Source organism: Ambystoma mexicanum, chromosome 10 (genome assembly GCF_040938575.1).
Source record: "Ambystoma mexicanum isolate Mex_15411 chromosome 10, UKY_AmexF1_1, whole genome shotgun sequence".
In the NCBI taxonomy this organism is placed as follows: Eukaryota; Metazoa; Chordata; class Amphibia; order Caudata; family Ambystomatidae; genus Ambystoma; species Ambystoma mexicanum.
In genome coordinates, this window is record NC_090932.1 from 9,671,241 (window position 1) to 9,691,460 (window position 20,220).

The window sequence follows — 20,220 nt, forward strand, 5'->3', positions numbered from 1 at the left end:
ACTATGCATCATCCAACAAGTCACGACATCTCCCCGGTAGTTGTCTCCACCCATGTGATCCTCCCTCATATAGCCGCTCCCAGGATCAGGTAGCGGCTGCCGTCCCCTGGCCACATGGGGAAGGTTCCTGGCGCGGAATCCGTGAAGACTCTGTTGAATTCATCACAGCATCCACGAGTTGCTCTATGAACCCCACCCTAAGAGTGCAGTATGAACTGGCCGCAGGTACTGGGTTAGCCTGCTCTGGGGGTCTTCAATGTTGTGTGAAGGTTCTCAGATCATGGAACACGATGGGGAAAGGGGTTAAACATCTGGAAAGCAGAGCCGAGTGTGTGTGTGTGTGTAAGAGAAGCGCTGCTATGACCTCGCGAAAGGGGACAGCATTAAACAATGGAAAAGAGGGGTGTTGAGGGGCATGAGACGGCTCGCTTTAGGGTATACAACAGTACAGATTCATTTATACCACGCCGGTAGCCCGTGGGCATCGGGCGCACAATTACACGCAAGGAACAACCATTAAAGACAGGACAAGCAAGGTGGCTATTCAAAGAAAGGGCGTGGGTAGGAGCTACTTGAACAGGAAGGTTTTCAGGAATTTCCTGAATGGACACAGATTTTCTTCAAGTCGAAGTGCAGGAGACAAGGAGTTCCAGGATCTTGCCACTAACGGGGAATGATCTACCTCCGCCCCTTAAGCGCTTGAAATTGGACAGACAGGCAGAGACCGGGTTGTAGAGAGCAGAGTTCTGCGTGGGGTGTACAAAGACACCCAGACTTTTAAATACTTAGGGGCCATTCATAGATACATCAGTGAGCAATGGTGAGGCTCTTGAAGATAATAGGCTCATTCACTGGAAGCCAGTACAGGGCCCTTCTGTGTTCCGTGATGCTGCATCTTCTTGAAATATTTTTTGTGATGCGAACTGCGTCGTTCTGTAGTGTTTGACATTTTCTCAGGTTGCTCGAAGATGCTCCGATTTACAATAGTCCAATTTGGACAGTATTGTGGTTCGAGCAATAGTGCCACCCTTCTTTTCAGAGATAAAAGGGTGCAGAGTCCCAAGTAATCGTAGTTGGTAGATACAAGTGCGGGACAGCTGTTTGACATGGGCGTCAGCACTAATGGAAGATTCAATCAGTATACCAAGTGTTTTGAACAGTTTCTGAACCATGATGGAGTTTTTGCATAGGTCAAAGGCTTTACAGAAGGAACGCAATTTGGTGAGAGCCTGCTGAGAGCCCACCAGCAGAAGCTCTGTCTTTTTTTCCATTCAGACACAGCCAATTTGTGGTCAGCCAAGATTCTATGTGGTTATACACTCTAGACAGGTTGTCTCAATTGTAGTCCCCTGTTAACTCAAGGACCACCTGGGTGTTGATCGGCATAGTTGGTAAAAACCACACCCTGGCGTCCCAGGAGCGTGCAGAGATATCTGATATATAGATTAAACAGAAGGGCCGAAAGACAGGCACCCTGAGGGACTCCACGTGTTATGGGAGTTAAGGGGCAACAAGCCTGGCCCCCATGTTACCCTTGATTCTCTGTCCGTGAGGAAAGAACAGAACCATCCGGTGGCTTCATCAGTACATTGGCCCAAGTCATGGAGGGTGCTCAGGAGGAGATTGTGTTCCACCAAGTTGAACGCTACCGAAAAGTCGAGCAACATCAACAGGGCTGTACTTCCCTCATCGATAATTCACAGCAAATATGTCTGAAAATCAACCAGAGCAGTCTCAGTACTAAAACAAGGCCAGAAACCTGATTGTCTGTCATGTAGGATTTGATGGGATTCAAAGAAAATGTTGAATTGTTAGGTAGCAAATTTATGTAGGATTTTCAGGAGAAAATCCCAGTTAGTAATTGGCCCGAGATTGTTGGGTTTTCTCAAAAGTGGGGCAAATGTCACAGTTTTTATGGAGGCCGGAACCCGACTATTCCTAAAAGACGCGTTTACAACCCTGGTTAAAAAGGGGGCAAAAAAGCTCTTTATGTGCCAAAATGATCTTGGGTGGAAGAAGATTTTTGGCACAGGAGGTAGGGCGCAAGGATGAACGCATTTTTACCATTTCTGTGATAGAAACAGGGGATAGCCTGAAATTCGCATGTTCACTGGCATCCCAAAGGGGTACTTCCACTGAATCATATTTGTCTGAGCTTGCATGTTTTTTTATTTTAAATCTGGCACTATTCACTTTAGCTTCAAAAGCCTCCTGAACTCTCAGGCAGTCACAGGGTTGAAATGAGACTTGGGGCGCTTTAGGTTTTTCCAGTGCCTTAAGAATCCCAAAGAGTTTGATCATTCAGCCAACCATACGGGCAATCTGAGAGTTAAAGTATTTTTTAGTACCTTCAATTAGAAGTCTGTAGATTTTATCAGCCTTCTTCCAGGCAGTCTTGTTTTTCACCGTGGGGTACGTCAGTCATTAGGACTCCAGATTTCGTTTTTGCTTTTTTAATATTGAGATTGTGGAGTAAACCATTATGGATGACCCAGGTTCTCACTTACCAGCTTTGATTTCATTGGGGCAGATGTATCCAGCATGGTCTGAAAATATCCATTAAACACAGCCACCAGTTCACAGGCAGGGGTACTGGAGGAGGTATTTATCATGATCGAATCACGACATAGCTGATAGTCCTGCAATTACACCTTTTTCAAGTTTCGACTGCAAACAGTCTTGGTCAGATGTTTGGGTTTCATGGGAGGTTTAGTTGGGCAGATGTGAAAATCGAACATAAAGTTATGACCATATGCAGCGCTTGGTCGGTTCGATGTTTACGTCAAGGTTCTTGGTGGCAATCCAATCCAGGATGATGTTGTTCCCTGTCGTCGGGTCTTTATTTTGAACATGTTATTCAAGGCAGCTTCCAGAGTCAAAGCTGCAGGGTCCAAGTTGTTAGCCTGCCAGTGGTTGAAATCTCCTAGAAGGAAGTGGATGGAACGCATAGAATGGATGGAAGCGATAAGAGTTCACGGAACGGATGAAGAGAATGGAACGGACAAAGTGGATGGAAGCGATGAAAGTGACGAAGTGGACAGAAGTGATGAAGTTGAATGGAAGTGACAAAATAGATGAAGTGATGAAGTGGATCGAACCGCAAGATAGATGGAAAAGTTGGATGGAGCAGATCAAATGGACAGAGAGGATGAAGTAGATAGAATGGATGGATGGAACGGATAAAATGGATGAAGTGGATGGAACAGATGAATGGATGGATGGATGAACGCCCCCTGTCCTGCTCTCGTGCCTGAACACAAGCGCTTCACTGATAAACCAGCATATCACACTACTACACTTACTCCTTCCTATACACCCATCATTCAACCAGAACACAGCTATGCTATGACACATTCTGCCTAGCTGTTCTCATACTAACATGACCCTACAAACAACTCATCATCCTAATAAAACACAGCTAGCTGAGCACATTGCGACTAGCTTAGGCGTCTCCTCAGGCCTAACGCAGCCACAACTCAGTCCGAGTGTCCACCCTCCAGACTGAACACATCCAACTGATTTCCTCAGCACAATACCTACCGCTATGAAGCGGCTATCATGCAACAACCATACCAGCTGCACACATATCCCGTGCGCCCACGCACCATACCACACTCCGTCTACTGACATGAACTGCGGTTCCCGAGGGCGCTCAACCTACCAGCGCTTTGAGGTCATACCAATGATACATAAGGCGCTATATAAATCACAATTAACATAACATAACATATGGTTTGAACCGTCAAGTTTATTGAAGATTTGAATTATTTCATCATTGAAATCAGGCATATCATTAGGTGGTCGGTAAATATGTACAAAATAAAGGCAGAAGTGGTTCGAGAGGATCATTTTTGCAAGAACAATCTCTCAGTCCTGATATGAACAAGGAGAGGAAAAAAGATCAAAAGGGTGCGTAGCGATAATTGCTACACCCCCATCATGTCCCGACTCTTCTTGCAAAGGATCGAGTAACCCTTGGGAACAACAAGGTCAATTTTAGGACCGCTGGTGTCTGTGACCCAACTTTCTGTAAGAAAAAGTATGTCCAAATCATTTGTTTCAATAAGATTGTTAATGTCCTGAGCGTGCTTAATTAACGATCTGGTGTTGAGGAGAGCCGATTTAAGCATTTGTCCTGGAGACTCCAAGGCCTTCAACATAGGCAGAGGAAAGTCTTTTGGTTTAGGTGGGTTGGTTTTCCAGCGTGGGAGTCAGTGGTGGATGCTGAAGTACATCTTTTCTTTCGGAGCTAGGAGTGTGCATCGGTACTGGGCGGTTTAACCAGGGAGTAGGTTTTAGGGTCGGGAAGGCAGGGTGGGACGCGACGGTTGTTAGGGGAGGTTGAGGAACACTCAGCACATCTTTCAGTTCCAAGGAGTTGATCTCCCCAGTGAAACCATTTGCTGCTAGATGTAGGGCGGGTGGTACATCTAGTTTTGTGTTCTTAAGCTTATTGATGTAAGCCAGCCGGGCCGCTCACTGCGCAGCCAGGGCAATTGAGCATCCGGAGGGGTAACCCATGATTTTTTGGGACAAAAAGAGTGTTGTGGCGTTACAAAAATAAAGGGCTTATCTGTTTGGTGAAAGAGAGTGCTGCCAAGACGCCAATGCACGTTGATGACCAGCGAAAACCGGCTTGTCCCAGAACCGCCGGGGCTGAAGCGCCTGACGTTTCTAAATGTGCATCAGGGAGGATTGTGGGGAGTGTAGTTCCCACACGGAGCCTGCTCCGTTAACTCCTCCGAGAGTGCTTTTCTCTCTGCATTTACCACAAAAATACAATTCCCAAAAGCAGGTTACACTGCTTATTGCACACTGATTCTATCCGATCTACTTAACAGGCACGCGGCACACACAGTAACATTGACTGCAGGCACACAAGCACTCAGTTCAACAGTAGAATGCTACAGTTCAAACAATAGGCAACGTGTCTGCGTAAGGCAAACCTTGCTGTAAATGAGGTGCAAAGCTACAATAAAAATACCTGATACAGATGCATAACCGAGTGATTTTCAGAGGTCAGAACAGATCTACAGTGGCGGGTAGAATACATAGAGGCACAGAGGGGTTACAAATGTACAGGGAGGCGGCGAGGAAAGGGGCGGGCGGCGTCTGGGGAGTCAGGTGATGCGAGGGGCGATGTGATGGCCTAGGTGTTGAGGAGAGATTCCTTGAAGAGGTGGGTCTTTAGGTATTTTCTGAATTGTAGGGGGGGTGAGTCTAATGCTGATTGGGTGGAGGTTCCGTAGTCTTGGCCATAGGAAGCGAATGCTTGTTTTCTGGTCCTTTCTCTTTTGCAGCGGCAGATTTCAAGTTGGCACATGTCCTGGCTTCTGGTGGTGCACTGTCTGCCAGAGATGCTGAGTTTTTCTGCGAAGTAGCTGGGTGACTTGAGGGAGACTGCCTTCTAGATGGTGCAGCAAGACTTGAAGTTGATTTGTGCGTGCAGTGGGAGTTCAAGTTTATTATTTTGTTAACAGGGTTAAAAAGAAAATAAACAGCCAACCATTACAAAAGCACCACATTAAATATTTTTTCTTAACACTATAAAAAAAAGTCTCACTTGTCAGCAATGATAATGCGTTTGAAGTACTCAGCTGCATTCTCTGTTGTAAAAAGCAAAATGCTACCACAATTTATATAAATATGAAGCATCAAAAAAAGTAGGGCACGGACTAAATACTAACTTAAATGTCCTAACATTTGGGCACACAACATAAATATAGGTTGCTAGCGGTCTAGATGTAAACGAATTATTTATAATACAAAGTAAAAACGTCAGTATTTACACTGTCAACACAATAACCTTGCTCAACTGGAATTATTCAATATTATTCTTTTCCCACTAATTATGAAATCGTTCAGTAGTAATCAAGTTAACACTAGGTTGGTGGAGACCTTAAGCAGAAAACTCAGACCATTGGTCATCTTTTATGATACCATTTCTTACACCAAGACACGCATTACAGGGTTCTTCCCAGAGAGACAACCGATCTGATGCATTTGTGGGATTAAAGCACCTAGATTCCACACAAGAATAGTCGGGGGGTTGGTCCATAGAGCAAAAATGCTCTCCACAGTAACTATTGGACGATCAAGTCCCATTCGCGGCCATGGTTGGCAATGGGCTCACATGGGCTTCAGCAGGCCTTGGGCAGAGTCTTTTACTCAAGAACAATTTAACTGCAACACACATCTGAACTGGAGCCCTGTCAAGCAGAGTATAGCAGCTCAATCAGAAGCATCTGCCTTCATGCTTTAGTGCGCCACACAGAATACTTCATTGCGGTCTTTATTATTTTGGTAAAGCGGGGACCCAATAGGGTCCTGCGTTAAGTTTACTTCCAACAGGAGGCCTTCTGAATTAACCTTTTTTTTCATAGGAAATCAGGCCAAGCTCCTGACAAATTGCCTGCGTCGGTCAGGATTTGGAAAACCGAAAACAGTTTTACAAATTTTTACAGAAAGTGCAACCAGAATCGTTCTCCAGCATTGCACACTTCACAGGCAAACACTGCCAGGGGGGGGGATTGTATGGCCCGGTTTACACCCTGTTCAATTAGGGTACACTTGCTCCTCAACCTGCTACACACCTGGTGCACTACGGGGTATTTCCCAAGGAAACACCATCAACTCCATAAAAGCAATCCAGAAATCGTGTACAGGCCTTCACCTGTCCCACACCTGGGAGACATCCATGCAATGTTACAAGATGCAAAACTTGGAAGCACATCTGTATGCAACCTGCCAGTGATGGTGCTGAAGGGCAGTCTCCCCAAAACCCCACCCAGGAATGTGGGCGCTCGAGCACATGAAGATGCTCTGTGTGGGTGTGTGTGTGTTAATGACACGCATGCAAGAGTGGCCTGGCCATACCAAGCCCCATAACACAGATTAACGTTGCATTCTGGGACCTGTAGTCCTGAACTGCCCCATTATAAAGGCAGGACTAGCAGCCCCACCCAGAGAGCCAAGGCTTGACTGGCCCCCTGTGTGACACTCCAGGGATGCCCATGCAGGACTGTGGGCTCCTGCGAGCCCCTGTGGGATGCCCGTGCCCCCCCCTAGCCCAGCAAACCCCCGCCACAGGCACTCACCAGGCTCCCAGGGGCCCCACCCGCAGCATGCTGTCCCTGCTGCTAGCACACAAGGACGCTGCCTGCCGGCTGTCAAACTGCACTTCCGGGACCAGCAGGTGCCACCCGAGCCGCTCCGGCCAGAAACAAGCTGCTCAACCAAAAGCTTCCACCCGAGCCCGGCTCGGCGTGGACACAGAGGAAGGACCGCAGGGGCGTGGACACAAAGGACGGACCAGAGCGGCCACGGGAGCTGCTACTTCCGACGCTGAGTTCTGAACTACAAGGAAGGATCCATGCAGCGCACGGCGGACATGGAAACAGATGACGGACCAGAGAGCCCCTCGGCGCACCGTCCGGCCGGAAACAAAGATAAGTACCAGTGGTTCCGAACGTTAGGTGCTCTGGTAGCCACATAGGAGCCTTCTCTATGCGTGCCAATACGACCCATGCCGGCCAGGAAATGTTACCCCAGTCCTGGGTTTAACTTGCCATTTTTGAACTTGTAGTCCTGGATTTCTTCCATTATAAACTCAGGACTGTAGTGGGGTATGCTAATTATAAAGATGCACCCCCTGCTGTTGGTTGCATTTGCTGTGTGGCAGCTGCTGCACCAGACTAACATACGCAGCACTGTGAGAGTGCAGAGGATCTCTACCTCTCACAGCAGAGCTAGCAGGCTGTGGGACCTTACTACTAATAATACAGATCTCAAATTAAGACTGCAGAGCTCTCAACCTTTCATAGCCCCTGGGTGGGTGAAAACACTCGATTTTGTATTTGGCGGGTGAAAGCCCATGAACTGCTATGGTCGTGTAGGGAGCTTGGCGGGTGAGAGAGCTGCCTAAGTGGCGGGTGACATGGAACTGCAATCAACTAAAAATTATAACGTGTTCTAAAAATAGATCAAGAGTACCCAAAACAATACAGATTTTCGATAGCTATGGGGCAACATGCTCGCCTTGGAAGCAAGACGACACGGAGCACCACAGGTTCGATTCCCAAGGGCCGCACTTGGAAACCTCTGGGTATTAAACACGTTATAAGTATCATATCATAATAGAAAACAACGATTCTATTAAAGACCGGCAAAGGATTATGCTCAATCTCAACTCTTTACTTCTCGAGCAGCCAAACAAATTTAACATAAATACCCAACCAAACTGTCAAAGAACTACAATTTCCATGAAACCCAGTCATTTTGAAGCTTGTAAATAATTGGTTCTTCTTCCCATGTGCATACATGCCAACATTCTGACACGCCTGGGAGGGAGATTTCTACAGAGAAATCGGGAGACAACAATTTCCCCATAGGAATGCATTGGAGAAATAATTATTTTAGGTGGGAGAATGTGAAAAATAGCAGTATATTTCACAAAAAAATCGGGAGTCTCTGGCATGTATGCATGTGACTACCACTGTCCAATCACATTCCATAGATAGTATAATAACCTTTGACTTCTTTCCTTCCTCCTCTCTTTAGCTAATCAATAACAGAAACTTGCGTCCCAACCAGTAAACGGCTGAAAAATCCATTGCACATTCGTTTATTCTTCATGATCCCAACACTTTGGGTTCTGTAACTGTCAATAAATAGCACTAATAAAAAAACACTCTACACTGGGTGGGCAATCACAAAAGAAACCTATCAGACATGAATTAAAAACATTCACATAATCAATTATTTCTCTTTCAGCCATGCCATTCTATCTTCGCGATTGTTTAGGGTGGGATAATCCTTCGCCACCATGTCTTTAATAGAATTATGACTTCTTATTACAAATGTATTGAAAATCTGTATACTATGTCAAAACCCAGAGGCTCGGATTATGCTCATTTAAAGCATACTCACCACTCCCTTGTGAATCCTCTCCTCAAGAAACCCACAGCAGATCCCTCTTGTCCGGCCAATTATCGCCCAATTTCCATTATCCCCTTCTTAGGCAAACTCCTTGAAAAGCTGGCCATCTCTCAGCTAAACCTTCATTCTGATTCTGTTGGCTGTCTCCATGACCATCAGTCTGGCTTCAAATCCGGCAGAAGCACGGAAACTGCTCTCCTGAACATCCGTGAAGATCTGCTTTCCAACCTTGACTCTAGCATTCCCTCTGTTCTCATCCTACCTGATCGCTCCTCTGCCTTCGACACGGTCAACCATACCATCCTGCTCAACCGTCTCCGGGATAACTTGGGCATCACCGATCAGGCCCTGGCCTGGCTGACCTCTTTCCTCTCTGGTCCAACCCTCCCAGGTCCAACTTGGGTCCTTCCTATCATCTGTCTTCCTCTCCACCTGCGGTGTTCCCCAGGGGTCTAACCTCTCGCCCTGGCTTTTCAACCAATACCTGGCAACTCTCGCACTCTGTATTGCCATTTTCTGCTCAAACTTCCAGTGCTACGCAGACGACACTCAACGCATTTTCAGGCTGCCCACGGCCACTTCCTCCACCTCTCTCATCACTGATTGCCTAACTGCCATCCAAGATTGGTGTGCCGCCAACGACCTTTGTCTTAATGCCAGCAAGACAGAGATCCTCCTCATTGGCACACCTTCCCCTTCCTTTCCCCTCACTCTCTGCCGGCCTCCCTTGGCCCTCCTCCTATTCCCACCTGCGAGGCCAAGAACCTTGGTGTCACCTTTGATTCCACACTCTCCTTCTCCGCCCACATCGCTGATGTATCAAAAAAGTCAAACCGCCTACTGCACCTCCTCAGAGGTATTCTTTCTTTCCTCTCTTCCCGCCAGAAGCTCACTGTCTCCCAAGCTCTGATTCTCTCTAAATTGGACTATTGCAACAGCCTCTTTCTTAATCTACATGCCTCTACTCTCTGCCCTTTACAACTTATCCAGAACAGGACTAAAAGACTTGTCCTTGGCCTGAAACCCTGGGATTGTATCTCTCCAGCTCTGAAATCTCACCATTGGCTCCCAGTGGATGCAAGGATTAAATTCAAAACCCTCTGCATTGTCCACGAGGCTTTCTGGGGCCTGGGTCCAACATACCTTCAGCTATCCCTCCGCAAATACCTCCCATCTCGAGCACTCCGCTCCTCTACCTCTAACTCCCTCAGGGTCAGTCATTTCTCAAAGAAACGAGCTGGGGGTAGATCTCTGTCTTATGCTGGGGCCTCCCTCTGGAACAGCCTCCCGGCCACTCTAAAACTTGAGGAGAACCATCTCCGGTTCCGGAAGCACCTCAAAACCTTCCTATTTGCTTCTGCCTTCTCCTTCCCTCTCCCCTGTTGATTCCACTCTCCCTCGGCACCATGCACCTGGCCACCCTCTGTCCTCTGGGCCCAGGTACCTGCTCATCTTGCCACCCTCACGCACTGCCTCCGGGCCACCCCCTGCACAGGGATCTGTATCTGTACCCATACAGCCCTCCCCTTCCTGCACTTTCAGACCTACACATCCTGCTGCCATAAACCCAGCACTTGCCACTTGCTGGCTGCACTCCCATTGTTTGTTGCCTTTTATTTATTATTTTAGTATTATTTTTGTTTTTTCCTTCTCGCTCCGCACTCTCCTTTTGTTCCCCCTCCCATGCACTTCTCCCCCTTCTCCCTTTACCCTGCACTTGCACGTTCTCAATGTCAATGTGCCTAGTAAGATTGTTGTTTTTGTTCTCCCCTGTTCCCTTTCCCTTGCCTTGTCACGCTCTGAAACATCTGTGCATGAGCGCGATAGAAATAAAATATCATAACGTAGACAGCTGGTCGAAAATAAAAATTCTTAAAAGTCAACTCGTTCGACCAGTCTGCCACCTTCAAAATGTCCTCTAGGCATGCCCCCATCCTGAATGCTGTGGATGCCATGGCACCCCTAATCGAATGTGCACCATAATGTCTTACATTTATGCCTGCCTCACTCATGCACTATTTCACCCATCTTGCTAGGGTAGCTGTCGATACCGCTGTAAAGGGATTCCTTACCGCTATTAATAATTACGTTTCTCCTGCGGGTCTGAATTGCGCTGCGATATTCTCATAAACCATAAAACATCTGACCGGACATAATTTTGGTCGGTCTGGGAAAGCTGCATAATCAACCGTCTTGATCCCTGTCTTAGTTCTTTTAGCTATTTCCGGTCCGCCTCCAGAGCTTTGACAACCAAAATCCACTAGCATGAAATTAGACAGAGCAAGGTAGTCAGTTCTGCCCATAGAGCCTTCTTGTATAGCTCCTCGTTGTCAGGTCATGTCTCAAACAATCTCAACACCTCGCTAACGTCCCAAAGATGTGAATATTTTGGAGCCAGTGGTCTCGTACTTTTCATCCCTTTGATTAACCTACATACCAGCGGATGTTCGCCTACGGGACCACCTTCCACAGTTTCATGTTAAGCTAAAATTGCTGAACGATATGTGTTAATAGTTTGGTATACTTTACTCTGAACCGCTTGGTTGGCCACAAGTTCACAACATGAACTACATCCATTTGAACGGGATGTACCTCCCTCTCCATACACCAATTACTCCACTTAAGCAATGCGCCCCTATAGGCCGCCTTGGTTCTGGGAGCCCAGGATTCTCTGATGAATTTCTGAGCCTCTTACGACAGTCGTGGCATGGTCCAGGATCTCCTGAAATCACCCACGCTACCAGGCTCAGACTCCCTGCTTGAATGAGGGGGTGGACCTCTCCTGTCGGTGCTTGCACGATATCCTCTCTCTGAGGCAGCAAAATCGGAATTTCGTACGTCATCTCCAAAAGGTCCGGAAATTAAGCCCGACCTCTCCAGTTGGGAGTCACAATTATCACTTTCGGTCCTTGTCTCCTTAGTTGCATAAGTGTTCGCGGTATCATGGCAAACAGAGGAAAGCATATTCTGTTGCTGGGCCCCAGACCTAGAGAAAGGCATCCGTGGCTGCTGCTTCGGGAGGGAAAGCGTATTCTGTTGCTGGGCCTCAGACCTGGAGAAAGGCATCCGTGGCTGTTGCTTCCGGGAAGGAAAGCGTATTCTGTTGCTGGGCCCCAGACCTGGAGAAAGGCATCCGTCGCTGTTGCTTCTGGATCCGGTCTCCAGCTGAAGAACCGTGACATTTTCCTATTCAATCTCGAAGCGAACAGATCCATCTGACATGGGCCCCTCCTACTAATGATTTCTTGGAAGACTGACTCCTCTAGCTGCCAAACGCTGTAGTCCTTCAGGTGCCTCGAATTCCAGTCCGCCACCTGGTTCTGGACACCCGGCAGATGCTCCGCCGTCACGCTAACCTTCCTCCGAGGGCGCAAATGGCAAAAATCTTTGCTAGTTCTGCTAGTATCCAGGCAAATTGATATACCCCACTGTGGAAATATTGTCCATCTTGAGAAGAATGGAACATTTTGGGCCTCATTATAAGTTTGCTGGTCTGGTAGTAATGGCACCGTTAAGGTACCAGTGCCGTTACTACCGGACCGGCAAACTATGAGTTGTGCTTGAGGGTGCATGTGTGCCCGCCAGGTCTGACCTGGTGGGCGGACCAGCACCCGCGAGCACAGCATTTCGGATGCACCGGCACCATTCACGAATGATGCCGGTGCATCTGGCTTCCCCATTCCCATTGAGCCCTTTAGGGCTCAATGGGAATGGGGAATAATATTTTCCGGTGCCCGGGAATGGGCAATTACCGGGTCCGGCAAGGCCGTAATGACCAGGTAACTGCCCATTCCTTGGCGCTGGAAAAATTTGCAAGTTTGGCGGCAACCTGCCGGTTTTACCGGCAAGCCTACCGCCAAACTTTTAATGAGGCCCTTTGTCTTTTCTTGGATCCAGCATTGTACTGTGAACGATCCTGCCAGTAATTCGAGGCAATTGATGTGGAGGGCAAGTTCTCTTTCCAACCATCTGCCTCCTGTTGTCAGATCGCCACACCAGGCTCTCCAGCCATACAACTGGTGAACGACTCTATGATGAGGTTCGGGGAGGAACCAAATGTCGCCCTCCCATTCCAGGCCTGTCAAAAGAGAAATGATATCGTGCCTCCTATTGCAATAAATATATGTATATTGGCCTACGCCAAGCTGCTCGAAATTCGCTTGCGAAAGAATCTGTTTTGCAAGGTCCTGACCTTAAATCAATGTAAGCCGCCATTTTAGGCCAATCCGCCATTTTAGGATTCGCTTTGTAAAAGTCACCCTGTGAGTTAAAATGGTGGATGATGTCATTCCAAAATACAACATGGCCGTCTTGACCTCTGTACATAGCTAATATGTAACTTGCCTGCAGGCCACTTGTTGAGGTCGTGAGCTGAGACCTTGTCCTTCGTTGACTTGTGTGTAAGGGATTACTCGTGTAAAGAAACTAATCCACGAGTATACTATAAAAACAATGTATTCAAATACTGTCACGCTGATCACCTTCCGCCCCCTGCTCCTCACCTGAAGATCCTGGGATACTGGATGACTTCTTCCGTAGTACCTTGGAACGTTCCTTAGATGGTTTCTCCTTTGACTTCCTGTCATGCAAGTAAGGCCTGGCTCCCTCGGAGGCCACCTCGACAGGGAATGGGACCTGTCTTGAGGGGGGCCCCGAGGAGCCAAACCCCAAAAAGACAGGGAAAAAGCCGATGGATGGCACAAAAAACCCTGCAGGCAGTTCCAGGAAGGATACTCGAGTCGAGTATAGTTGCAAGAGGCAGACCGGTAAAGTTCTGGGGTGACTCTTATCTTCTCAGGATCCCATAGGAAGCAAACTGGCAGGAATAATAAACCATATGTGAGATGTCACAGAAGGATCCGTAAATGATTCAGAAGAGAGCGATGAAAGCAGAACGATAAGAAAGAGAGGAAGAGACTAGAAGCTATGGATAGTCCCGAACCCAAAGGATAGGCAGTACCCCGAAGTTAATAGAGGTGAACGCAAGGAGGCGCGAGAGTGGCGGAGGATACCGCGAGTCGGAACGGCGAGGCGCCGAAGGTAAGAAAACAGAGTGGAATGAAGAGCGGCAGACGCCGGAGAACGAAGGAAGCAAGGTAAATCGTAGGCTGGACAAGTGGTGTGCAGGGCAGGTAGAAAACGGAAGGAGGCTGGGGGGGGAGGCTACTCGGAGGAGTAGCCGAGCGAGCGTATCGATGGAAATCACAGATACAACGCGCAGGTAAGTGGGCGGGGCTGGTTTAAATAGCGATGGCGGCCATATTGGTTGAGGGCTAGGCCGTTACTGTCAGGTTCTCCGTGGCAGTGCTTTCCAATCGTGCCATAGCTTCCAGGGGCGGATCATGACAGTATGGCCTCTCTCTCCCCGGAAACCCCCTGGTTTTCCTGGATACCTCCGATGAAACCCTTTTACGAGTCTGGGTGCGTGAAGATGGTATCTGGGTTCCCACGTCCTTTCATCTTCGGAATATCCCTTCCAATGGACCAGATATTGGAGTCTCCCTCGGTGGTAACGTGAATCCACTAAGTACTCCACCTCGTATTCTTGGGATTCCTTTACCTTCGGTGTTTTAGTCTTCTGAGTCTTGCGGTGAAAAGGATCCTCCTTGTATTCCTTGAGTAATGAGGTGTGGAAGACTGGATGTACTCTTTGAAGACCCTTAGGTAAGCGTAGTTCATAAGCTACGGGGTTGATCTGTCTGATGATGGGATAAGGACCCAGGTATCGAGGTGCGAATTTGCCTGTGTGTATCCATCTAGGAAGATGTTTGGGAGATAACCAGACTCTCTGTCCTGGCTTCCATTCTGGGTTGGATCGGCGACTTCTATCCGCCCATCTTTTCTGTGTGAGCTGACTGCCTTCCAGTGCTTCTCTAGCCATCTTATGAACCTCCTTGAGTTCCGACAACCTGTCGTCTATGGCAGGAGATTGGGTAGGTTGCATTCCGGTCCAGGGTATTTGTTGTGGATGATACCCGTAAGTGCAGTAGAATGGACTCATGAGAATGGACGTGTGGTAATTATTATTATAGGCGAATTCGGCCTGAGAGAGAAAGGCTGACCATCTTTCTTGTTTGTGACTACAGAAACACCTTAAATATTGTTCCAACCCAGCATTTAGTCTCTCGGTTTGTCCGTTAGTTTGGGGGTGAAAACCAGAGGAAAGTGCTCGGCTGATACCCAATTGGTGACATAGTAATGTCCAGAATTTGGAGGTGAATTGGGTTCCGCGGTCCGAAATAATGGTCCGAGGCAATCCATGGAGACGAATAACATCTCTGAGAAAGATCGAAGCCGTCTCTGGAGCTGACGGAAGACCTGAAAGAGCAGAAAAATGAGCCATCTTGATGCAGGTGTCTACAGTGACCATAATTGCTGTCTTATTTTCGGATTCCGGTAGGTCAACAATAAAATCCATGGAAATCAGTTCCCAGGGTCTAGTGGGTAGGATAGGCTGTTGCAACTTGCCCAAAGGTTTGCCTGTTTGGTACTTGTTGGCGGCGCATACGGGACAGGTGGTTACATATCTTTTTACATCCTTGGGTAGTTCTGGCCACCAGAATCTGCGACCTATGAGTTCCTGTGTTTTCTTGATACCTGGGTGTCCCGCTAGGGGGGTATCGTGGCACCACGAAAGTATCTGTTCCTGAAGCTCTTTGGAAGGGAGAAACAGTTTAGTACCATGGTAGAATAGACCGTCATTGGCCTGAGTGATGGATGCGGGTATGGCCGGTAGATGACTGTAGTGGGTTACCAGATCTTGTAGAAATGGCACGACCCTAGCCATAATCTTCAGATTTGGGAACAAGAGGTCATGCTCTTGTGGGAGGTTGTCTTCCTCTCCTTGGCATCTGGAGAGTGCGTCTGCCATCTTGTTTTCAGTACCCGGTACATATGAAATGGTGAACTCAAATTGGGAAAAGTAATAGGCCCATCTGGCATGTCGAGCATTGGTGCACTCCATCTGCTGCAATACCCGGAGGTTGCGATGATCTGTAAGTATTTGGAACGGGTAAGCTGCTCCCAAGAGTAGGTGCCTCCACTCTTGACAGGCTGATTTTATGGCAAGCAATTCTCTTTCCAGAACTGAGTAATTACGTTCGCTTTTCGTCAGAGTCCTTGAGTAGTATGCGACTGGGTGTTTGAGGCCATCATCCGTTCTTTGTAGAAGTACGGCTCCCAGTGCTCCTCCAGACGCGTCTGTTTCCACGATAAAGGGTCTTGTTTGATCAGGTTGTACAAGTATGGGAGCCGAAGTAAATAACTCCTTAAGGCGAAAAAACGACCTCTTCTGTTCTGGACCAAAAACGTACTTAACTCCTTTCTTGAGAAGACTGGTAATAGGTAACATCAGGTCGGAAAAATTAGGGATGAACTGGCGATAGAAATTAGCTAAACCCAAGAATATTTGAACCTCCTTTATACCTCTAGGTTCTTCCCATTCGATGATGGCTCTAATCTTCTCGGGTTCCATCTGGATTCCTTCCTTGGATAGGATATAACCTAGATAAGAAACAGATGTTATTCGAACTGGCATTTCTCGGGTTTGACCAGAAGACAGTTAGACAGGAGTCGGTGTAACACCTGTCTCACATGGTCTTGGTGTTCTTGAAGGCTTTCTGAGTAGATAAGGATGTCATCCAAATAAATGACAACTGACACAAACAACATGTCAGAAAAGATCTTATCTATAAATCTTTGGAAAACAGCAGGGGCATTCACGAGACCAAAGGGCATGACACGATATTCGTATAACCCGAATGGGGTCCGAAATGCGGTCTTCCATTCGTCGCCTGTCCTTATCCGGAGAAGATGATAGGCTCCCCTGAGGTCTAGTTTCGTGAAATAAGAGGCCCCTCTGACCGCTTCCAGAATGTCTCTGATTAAAGGCATAGGATAGCGGTCACGCACAGTGATTTGGTTGAGACCCCTGTAATCAATACAAGGTCGTAATTCGGTGGTGTCTTTTTTGGGGATGAAGAATAACGATGCTCCCCCGGACGATCGGGATTCTTGAATGAGTCCATTCTGAAGGTTATCGTCCAAGTAGATCCGTAAGGCTAGTTTTTCGGAAGGAGACAAAGTATACATTCTACCAAAGGGAACCACGGACCCTGGAAGGAGATCTAAGGCACAGTCTTCTGGTCGATTGGGAGGTAAGAGCTTGGGTACAGAGTCCTGAAAAACCTCAGCATATTCCTGGTATCGTAGGGGAATGGCAGCTACCACCTTACACTGGGGTGCTTGGTGCTCCCTGTTCTCTCCCTGGGTAGGGGGATTGATGGTACAGTGATCCTTACAATAAGTAGAGTCAAAACGCACAACATTGGTGGTCCAATTAATCTGAGGGTTGTGCCGTCTGAGCCATGGAATCCCTATCACCAAAGGAAAATGTGCTGCTCGAATCAGGTCAAATATCATAGATTCATGGTGTTCTCCTAAGACCAAATGCAAGGGTAAAGTCTCGGAATCTATGGGGCCTGAGGACAAGGGCTCGCCGTCTACCCCTTCTACAGGGATAGGTTTCTCCTTGCGTTTAATGGCGATTCGTTGTGCCTTAGCCCATTCGATATCCATAAAGTTTCCTGCGGCTCCGCAGTCCAGCATAGCTAGAACTTTTATGGGGGAGGATTCTGTAGTCCATAGTTGAACTCGAAAGATCATTAGACTGTTGTCTTCTCTTAGTTCCGAGGGTCGGGTAAGGTTGCAAGGGCTGCTTCTTGTTCCCCCGAGACCTCCCTTGCAAAGGACCGAGGGTTGGAGTTTTCCTTTCTTCGTGGAGGGACTTCCGGGCAGTCCCTGAGTAAATGCTTTGAGGAGCCGCAGTATAAACAGAGGCCGGAGTCTCTCCTTCTCTTGCGTTCGGTAGCCGTCAAAGGACCTCGGGCTGTTCCTATCTGCATCGGTTCTTCTGATGTCGGCATGTCTCTGGGGGGATGTGGAGCAGGGCTAGGTGATGGTAGATTGAGCCGAGGTCTCCTCCTTTCCTGTCGGCGTTCAGATAGCCGGTATTCCAATTGTAGGGTCAGTGTCATGAGATCTTGGAACGACGGTGGGCGAGCTACCCTAGCCAACTCGTCCTTTAGTTCGTCCTGGAGACCTCTCCTAAATATTGTTTGCTTAGCCGAATCAGGCCAGTCTGTCTTCGCCGCTAGTCTTAGAAATCGGGATATGTAGGTCTGCACGTCTGCGTTCCCCTGTTTCACATCGAGTATTGCCTCAAGAGTGGTGTATAGGACCTCAGGACGATCGAATCTCCCCTTGAAGAGATCCACAAATTGGTCATAGTTGGACAGAGCGGGATCGTTTCTGGTCACCAAAGGGGTGGCCCAGGCCAAGGCATTCCCTGTTAGGTTGGTGATAAGGAAACCGACCCTAGCTCTCGCAGTTTCAAAGGCATAAGGTCGAAAGGTGAAGTGAATTTGGCAGGCGTCTAAGAATTCCTTTAGACCGCCGGGATAACCATCATACTTTCCAAATGTAAGAGGCATAGGCGGCAAATCCCCTTGGTCATCTCTACGGAAGACCATTTGTTGGCGTAAAGCGGCGTTCTCGGTCTTCAGGGCTTGTACTTCTAGAGTTACACTCTGTAAGGCGGCAACCAACTCCTGGTACTGTTCCAGAGAAGCCATGGTTATGTTCGGGCGTTGTATTCTGTCACGCTGATCACCTTCCGCCCCCTGCTCCTCACCTGAAGATCCTGGGATACTGGATGACTTCTTCCGTAGTACCTTGGAACGTTCCTTAGATGGTTTCTCCTTTGACTTCCTGTCATGCAAGTAAGGCCTGGCTCCCTCGGAGGCCACCTCGACAGGGAATGGGACCTGTCTTGAGGGGGGCCCCGAGGAGCCAAACCCCAAAAAGACAGGGAAAAAGCCGATGGATGGCACAAAAAACCCTGCAGGCAGTTCCAGGAAGGATACTCGAGTCGAGTATAGTTGCAAGAGGCAGACCGGTAAAGTTCTGGGGTGACTCTTATCTTCTCAGGATCCCATAGGAAGCAAACTGGCAGGAATAATAAACCATATGTGAGATGTCACAGAAGGATCCGTAAATGATTCAGAAGAGAGCGATGAAAGCAGAACGATAAGAAAGAGAGGAAGAGACTAGAAGCTATGGATAGTCCCGAACCCAAAGGATAGGCAGTACCCCGAAGTTAATAGAGGTGAACGCAAGGAGGCGCGAGAGTGGCGGAGGATACCGCGAGTCGGAACGGCGAGGCGCCGAAGGTAAGAAAACAGAGTGGAATGAAGAGCGGCAGACGCCGGAGAACGAAGGAAGCAAGGTAAATCGTAGGCTGGACAAGTGGTGTGCAGGGCAGGTAGAAAACGGAAGGAGGCTGGGGGGGGAGGCTACTCGGAGGAGTAGCCGAGCGAGCGTATCGATGGAAATCACAGATACAACGCGCAGGTAAGTGGGCGGGGCTGGTTTAAATAGCGATGGCGGCCATATTGGTTGAGGGCTAGGCCGTTACTGTCAGGTTCTCCGTGGCAGTGCTTTCCAATCGTGCCATAGCTTCCAGGGGCGGATCATGACAAATACTGAACATAGAACACTTGTTTGACCACATTGTTTGTTTGTTTGTTTGTTTATTCATTTTTTATGCGCGCCAGACCCAAGGGTAGCAGGGCGCAGTGGCAAGAGAATGCAAAGTTTACAGGTTACATCATAGCATAACATACAGTATAAAGTACAATAAGGTCCCTGGAACACAGATAATTTCAAAATATACAAAATTCAAGAAAGGTCAATCAACTTACAGGTTACATCATGGCAAAATGTACAGTAGAAAAAAACGTAAGGTCATGGAACACAGATAATTACAAAATATACAGAGTTCAAAGTGAGGACAATCATGGTTTTAGGTGACATTGTTCAACTAAGGTCAGCTGAGGTCAGTCGAGGTGAGGGATTGGATAACATTTTTTCTAAAGCAATGGTAGGGCAGGTCCACTCTCATGTCTTGTGGTAGTGAGTTCCAGATTTTTGCGCCCACTACCGGAAAGCTATTTCCTCCGATCGTTTTGAGTCTAAAGTTCAGTATTGTCAGGCAATTAGAATTGACCGCTCTGGTCGGTCTGAGGGATGTTCTCCTGTGGAATTTGTCAATCAGATATCTGGGGGCGGAATTATTAAGGGCTTTGTTGGTCAGGGATAACATCTTGAGTGTTATTTTGTTCTCAGTGGTCAACCAGTTGTGATAGCGTCTGGAGGCAGAGATATGGGATCTTTTGTTTATGCCTAGTGCTGCTCTCAGGGCATTATTTTGTAATATTTGCAGTC

At 47.8% G+C, this 20,220-nt stretch overlaps 1 protein-coding gene across 5 annotated transcripts in view; it reads right to left on the minus strand.

The window, feature by feature from the left end:
- OPA1 (OPA1 mitochondrial dynamin like GTPase) overlaps positions 1–20,220 on the minus strand; it is a 1,475,337-nt gene that overhangs the window by 1,361,180 nt on the left and 93,937 nt on the right. For 4 of the 5 annotated variants that reach the window (XM_069617417.1, XM_069617415.1, XM_069617414.1 and 1 more), the window contains exon 1: positions 7,098–7,253. The exons of the other annotated variant lie outside the window; for it this stretch is intronic. In XM_069617417.1, coding sequence (XP_069473518.1) covers positions 7,098–7,126 — 29 coding nt within the window. In that variant the 5' untranslated portion in view covers positions 7,127–7,253. Of the gene's footprint in view, positions 1–7,097; positions 7,254–20,220 lie in introns of those variants that run through there. 5 annotated transcript variants of the gene reach the window in all.